At 37.9% G+C, this 7,402-nt stretch overlaps 1 protein-coding gene across 1 annotated transcript; it reads right to left on the bottom strand.

The window, feature by feature from the left end:
* CCNG1 (cyclin G1) lies at positions 1-7,402 on the bottom strand. Its single transcript, XM_043464778.1, is given in 9 exon segments — positions 1-1,213; positions 1,215-1,238; positions 2,206-2,226; positions 2,276-2,400; positions 2,610-2,708; positions 2,789-2,867; positions 3,432-3,685; positions 5,673-5,936; positions 7,173-7,402. Coding segments are annotated over 8 exon segments (906 nt in total). The 5' UTR covers positions 7,173-7,402; the 3' UTR covers positions 1-1,173.

Consider the following 7,402-nt stretch of genomic DNA (forward strand, 5'->3'; position numbering starts at 1 on the left):
TGCATTTCAGTAACTTTATTGAAAGGTATATCCCTTAGTACCAAAACATAATGGGAGTTGGTTAGGTTACCTCTGGCAACTCAAAATTAACACTGATGTATTCAAAATATTGAAATTTATCAGTATTTTGGGAAAACTGTAAAGTTATCCATAAAACATGGTTTACCAAAGTATAAGATACACTGTGGTTCTTTGGTTCATTTTCTAATGCCTCTGTAACCATAAAATGATGTCAAAATTGGGTACAGCCATCTTGGATGGATTCAGGTTACACACTGCATTGAGTAACTCTCTGCAACACTTGAACCCTGTAGATCTCTGAACACTGCACCTCGGCAACCTTATAATTATGAAGATGCCTACTTACCTTTCTTAATACTTCCTTTTGGCACACAGTAGGGGCAATTAATGTCAGTATATTCTCTTCCTTTTAAGCAAAATTCTAAGTTAGAACCAAGTTTTACAAAAACAGTCCTTAGTAAAAACTGATGGAGTGTTAAATCACAAAGTTTTCCGAGTGACACTAATTTGTTTTGAGTTATTAGTAAAAACTAACTTTCTTGATGGGACTAGACTGAGGCAGTAAATTTTGTATAAAACTTTTAAAATCATGGGTATAAGTATCACCTGTTTTCTAGAAAAATATTAAAGATAACATGCCAAAATTAACAGGTTGGTAGTTTTGCTTTACATAAATGCCCTCAAATTTAAATGTGATTTCTATGTACCAGTAAGGTCCACATCTCTGGGTTAATAATTACTTGCATCATAGGTGCCAAGAAACTAACTATTCTCACTGCCTAGAATAGTGACCCTTATTGTGCCTTAAAAAGTGCATTTGTGAAATGGTGTTTTTGATGTAAACCTCATAATTTAAAGTTTAAATTTAAGTAGGTTACCTTTTTTAAACACCACCTAAGTACAATATATTGACCCAATATAGAAACTTGGATCAATGTTAGAAATGAAGATTCACAGTTTACCTTTCCAGGCTTGTCATTTGCATTTCACATTTATACTGTTACTTTGATTTGTATGTTTCATAGGTGAATTCAAATTTGAGTAATTCCACTATAGGGTAATGTTAATTAGGCAGTTTTCCCAAATCTGAGAACACCAATGCTAATCTAGTTGTGATGTTTTGAGGCTTCACAGCTTAAATCCGTTATAATATTATGGAATCCACAGCTCAGGATTGTGGAGAAAGGCTTCAGAAGTTTTTTGTTGCTGTAATCATCCTATTTAACAAACAAAAAATCAAGTTATCAGAAGTCTGCCAAACACAAATTTTGCTACCTGTTAAAATATCTAAGATTCATAATCATCTCTTATGTAGATGTATTCTATGTTCACAATTAATTTTGAGTAGGAATAAAGTTAAATCACCACCATGAGTTAAACTTAGATGGTAAGAAAGTCTATCATATATTCCTGAGGAGGTTTACATTTTTTATGCATGTAAATACTTGCCACTGTTCAACTCTTATAGCAATGATACACAACGCCAGTGCTGAGACACCCTGGCAGTTTCCAAAGACCCAGTGTAGAAACCACCTGTCCTAACTTATTTTTCTTTACGTATAACACCCGAGTTCATACTGACTTTCCTAATAAGCTAATAGTCTCAAATTAGTTCAATGTATGGTTCAAAATTTTGGTCCTGTTCGTTTACTCAGACTTGTGTAACTTTAAATGAACTAAAGCTTGAGTCTACATATAGCAAAATGATGTGCAATTAGAAAAAAACAAAACACTGTTTTAGTGCTACTTTTAAAGTTTACATTATTAAGGAGGATGTGGCTTTGTAAGCTGATAATTTAATGAAACAGCTAACATATATATCAAAGTTTAGATAATTCCTTACTCTTGGGATGTTGTATTAATACCTTGAATGTAGTGTGCTCAGTCACTAATTTGGGTCAAACTCTTTGTGACCCCATGGACTGTAGCCCACCAGGCTATGTCCATGGGATTTTCCTGGCAAGAAGACTGGGGTGGATTGCCATTTCCTGCTCCACGAATGTAGTAAATGCCCTCAAATAATAGCTGACTAGATCAGTGAAGTCATTTTCCCCTTTCCTATTCCAACTCCATTTTGTTTATTTTGAAAATAATTCAGATTTATATTCTTGAATTGTAGAAGAAAATTATATAGCATTAGAAAATTTTCTATAATGTGGAGGATTAACTACGAACCAAATTTACCAATTAAGGGCCCATTTCCGGAATTGTTGGAAGGTGGGTTATTCTGTAGTAACTATGCCTCAGTTGCCGTGCAGTCCTCCCAGAAACAATCCATTTCAACTTCTGAACATTTGGTTTGGAACACTTGTTCGATGAATATTCAGCTAAACACTTGGATACAAGCTCTTGCCAGAAAGTCAAATCTCTGCCACTGATCTGTACGTAAATTAAAAAAAAATGTTAACAGTCCTGTAGTTTTCATTATAGTAATAATTACAATCTTATTAACATGTCTTTCCTTGTCAAAAAAATTTAAGGGTAAGTTACTTAAATTTCAAGCAAACATATGACACCTCACTTTAGGAACAAGTGGTTTAGTTTTTTTTACAGCTGTGAATAGGATTTAGGCTATGACCTTGACATACCTTGGAATGTTTCTGAAGACGTTCTACTCCTTCTGTTAACTCTATATACTTCTGCGCTTGGATCTCCAATGCGATGATAGACAATGCCAACACAGACGGCTAAAAGAGATAAATTTTAAAGTAAATATTGAATATGAAAATAGGTATATAAACAGATTTAATCTTTATAAAATATTTACCTTTGCTTTAGAAAATATGATCCTGCAGTAGCATGCCTTAAGTTGGGCTTCTAGTCTTTCAAAATTAAGGCTACTCCTCCTTTAAAGAGAAAATGAAATTTTATGTAGGTAATTTTACATTGAGTCAAAATAAATTTTTAGAAAAATAATGAAGTCAATTTTAAAGTGAAGTTTATGCACACTTATCATAGAAAAATGAATTATTTGAAGAAGTTTCCTTCCTTCAGAGACCTTAACTTCTTAAGGATACCATAGATGAATTTTAAATAATTTGGGCCATAAAAGAAAAATTTATTCTACAACTACCAAGGTTTCTTTTCATTTTAATAAGTCTGTTTTTGAATTGAAAGTTTCTTTTTCCATAAATTAGTGTTAGATGCTTGCCTATTAGGTTCTGTAAGTTAACTAGTCTATAAATGGAAAATGTAATGTTAAAAAATTTACCATCCTAAAGAATTCAAAGACTCCAAGAAGCTACTTTTGACTGAATGTCTCCTCACTCCTGCTGGAGAGTGAAGTGAAACTCAAGGGGCTTAGCTATCATTTTACTTGATTGACATTCTCCCAGGATACTGACTTCATATAACATTCAGACAATATTCTGGTTTCTACATCTCCTTTGTTGAAAACAAAGCTCACATACCTTTCATGTGGCACGCCCTCCTGAAGGAGTGAATGATAGAGTTGCAGAAACTGAAAGGCAGTGGTAGCTTTGACTTTCCAACACACCTTCTCCAGTACAATCTTCTCCATTCTCATCAGGTCTGAAACCGTGAACCTGTACTGACTGATTCGGATCAAGTCAGTAGCCAATGGGACATTCCTTTCCTCTTCTGTTGATTTTACAGCCAAATAGAAGCAGCTTAGTCCAACACACCCAAGGTGCTTGGGCTGTACCTAAAAAGACAATAAATCCATCTCTACCTTATTTCAATTAAAAAAAAAAACATAAAGTATAATCTAGAACTCAGACCCATCACTTTGAAAAATGTATTTGTGAGGTGAATCTCTCAGTGGCGAAGGACTTAGCAAGATCCACTGATGCCTCAACTGTAGACTGTTAACCATATGCACCCACTTGGAACCAATTTTTAAGTAAATGGAGTAAGTTTCAGTGTAATGTTTGGCTTTTGCATGTAACAATTCTTAGTTCTTTTGGTTTTTTAAATCACTGAAGAATGATAAGCAGTAATTTACTTGGTCAAAGACTTATATGAAGACTGAAATACCTTACAGCTTATACACAAAATTTCTTTTCAGAATGTTGTGTTTTTCCAGGCTGTTTTCTTTGTAGCAATACTTGTGAAATGTTTTTAAATACTGTGACACATACTGTTTACTCCACCTGTAAAGCTCTAATCACTACCAGTCTTTTAAATTTATCCATCATTTTCTGAATGTCTACAATCAAAATTCTATCCAGTTTATTTAAAAAGTTTTTTTTTTTTTTGGCTATGCTGGGTCTTCCTTGCTGTGTGGGCTCTCTCTAGTTGTGGAGAATGGGGCCTATTCTTCACTGTGGTATGTGGGTTTCTCATTGTGGTGGCTTCTCTTGTTGCAGTGCATGGGCTCCAGGGTATGTGGGCTTCAGCAGTTGCGGCTTCTGGGGTCTAGACCACAGGCTCAGTAGCTCTGGCACATGAGCTTAGTTGCTTGGCCGCATGTGAGATCTTACCAGACCAGGGGTTGAACCCAAATCTCCTGCATTGGCAGGTGGATTTTTTACCACTGAGCCACCAGGGAAGCTCTCTATCCACTTTAAGTTTCAGCTCAACTGAAGCTTTAAAAAGCTTTTACCAGTATTTGGAATCTCCTCTTCTTAGAAACCCTTCAGCAATATATTTATATCTCTTTTGAAGTATAATGTAATTCTTTTCTTATTATTCCTTGTACTAATGATAGTTATAAGTGCAAACATTACTCCCACTAAGATTATAATATACTTAAGGAACAGATGCCATGTCATTCACCTGTGACACATTTAGAATTAAAGGTAGTGCCTACACATGGTGTCTAAAAGAGTTTTTTGTTTGTTTTAAAGAGTTGTTTAATCAGACTGTTGAATAAGTTTCTTGAGCCATTCAACAAACACTGAGTTCTTTCCATATATGTTGCATTCTGTTAGGTACTTTGAATAAAACGAGTTTCATTTTAAGTGTCACATTATCTCATTATCTACGAACAACCATGGACACAGAGAAGTAGATGTATTTTTAATAATTAAACTCTGAAAGCTACACAGATGTCCTGCTTATCCAATACAGGGTAACAACTGTATATCCGCTCTGTCAGAAGATACTCTCTACTATGTGTAAACTTAGGCTGGAAATGCCAAGCATAAGCATGACCTGGGTAAATCTAAGGCTAAACCAGTTGGAACTTTATTATATATGAATAAAGATCAAGAAATATACTCTACTGACCAGGTGGTAGACAGCATCAACAAAAAGGAAAAAAAAAAATCTAATTTTTAACCCACAATCTAGCCTTCTGCCTTTAACATATTTCTTTAAAAACAACAGTAAATAAGTGAAAAAAAAAAAAAAAACACAACAGTAAATAAGTGAAAATACCTAAACTATCAAACAAGACTTTTAAAAACAACAGCCAACTCTCCTACTGGGAGGCTTTGCAATGATTTGATATTAGACTATTATTCAATGTCAGAAGTTAAGTCTAATAGCTGATGCATTATTCTTGATTAAAAGGAAGAATATTCATCAATGCTATAGTACACAGAATTACCAAAACATTTTGGTTACTTGCTGAAAACACACAAGAAAATGGTCAAGTTGTGAATACCAGCCCAAAGCTGGCAATACCATCTCCAAAACACATTAAGCAAAATCACGAAATACTCAGGGTAATGTAGCTTTAAACGTACCTTCATTTTAGACAGGAATCTGTCCAGTAAATTCACAGCTAGAGAAAATGTCTCCGTGTCAAAGCCAAAGAACTGAGTTAGACTAAGAAGATCTTTTACTTCAAAGTCCCTCAGTCTTGCAGTCATTCTAAGGCCATTATCATGTGCAGATTCAATTAGTCTCAAGCCGCAGACCTTTGGCTGACATCTCAACTCCTGTTCCAACAGGGCATTCAGCTGGTGTAGCAGTTTCTGAGAGTCAGTTGTTGTCAGTACCTCTATCATCTATATATAGAACAAAGCCCAGAAAGGAGTGAAAGAACAGCCCTTCCTGTCCTACCAGGTGTCTTATAACACAAGCCTCCCCTTTCTCAATGCTGTTAGTGAATCTCAGTCATTGCCAAGGGCCATCTGTTATTCTCCCCCTCCCCAACCAGTTGGTTACATCCATCCTAAATTGTGACTTCCTAGAGGGCCTTTAAAAAAAAAAAAAAAGCTAATCTTTATGCCCAAACTTTTAAATGAAATGGTAGTATGTATTCTGCCGCTTAGTAACAATGTGAACTATTCAAGTTAAGTCAATTTTTCTTAGTCCTCAGTTCCTAATCTGTTAATAGGTTATTACCCATTTCATAGACTTATGTGAAATAAAGGTAAAGAATCTGCTTGCTATGCAGGAGAAACGAGCACGATTCCTGGGTTGGGAAGATCCTGTGGAGAAGGGAATGGCTACGCACTCCAGTAGTCTTGCCTGGAAAATTCTGTAACACCCGAGCCTGGCGGGCGACAGTCCACAGGGTCGCAAAGAATTGGACACGACTGAGTGACTAACACTTTCAGTTTCAGGAGCACAGGTATATAGCACATACAATAGGTGCCTAATAAACACCTGGACAATATTAACGAGCTTATTTATAGTCTGTAAAACAAGGCAATATCTGCCTCTCTAAATGGCTGTTAAGATTAAACAAGATGATTCAACTGGAGTTCAGCATAGCGCTCGGCACTCAGTGCTCAGCAACTGTTAACTTTTATTGATGTTACGAAAGGAAACTCAGGTGTTAAGAGCACCGGCAGTGGGACAGGAGGCTAATCCATCCCGCAAGAGAAACCTGGGAGTTTCATTAATTTAGGGCAATAATGAATGCCTACTATGCCCCAGGCACAGGATACATGGACAGTCCCTCCCCCCAACCACCAAAAGGCAGGAAGCAGAGCATCTTCAGGGTTGAGCGACGGAAGAGGTGGACAGATGCGGAATCACAATCTTCAGGGATCCAACTCTTTCGCCCCCCGGGCTGGTGCCTGGGACCACGCCAACTTGACAATAAGACGGCTCGGGAGGTCTGATCTGGCCCCGCCCCTCCAGGCTCGGACTAGCCTGAACTTGTTGCTCGGTCTAGAGTTAACCGAGGAAAAGGGCGCGAGACGAACCCTCCACCCCGGCCCCTTACCCTACCCCGCGCCCCCAACCTTGCTCCGTATCTGCATCCTGCAGTCAACCCCGAAATCCTAGCTCACCTTGATCGCGACTGCAGCTCCTCAGCGGTAACCACCCTCCCCGGGCCTGCTCTCACCTCACCCCACGATATTAGATCCGAGAGGCCTACGAGGCGAGAGGACTCGCGGGCAAGAGGGGACAGGCCCGGGGAGGGGGAGCCGTCTTGGGTGGGGGTCTCTGCAGCGCCGCCGAGACGACACTGCCCTTCTCTGGGTCAGTTCGGAGCCGAAGGGGCCGCGCCTGGCCTTCC

The sequence above is a fragment of the Cervus canadensis genome, chromosome 4 (genome assembly GCF_019320065.1).
Source record: "Cervus canadensis isolate Bull #8, Minnesota chromosome 4, ASM1932006v1, whole genome shotgun sequence".
Taxonomy (NCBI): Eukaryota; Metazoa; Chordata; class Mammalia; order Artiodactyla; family Cervidae; genus Cervus; species Cervus canadensis.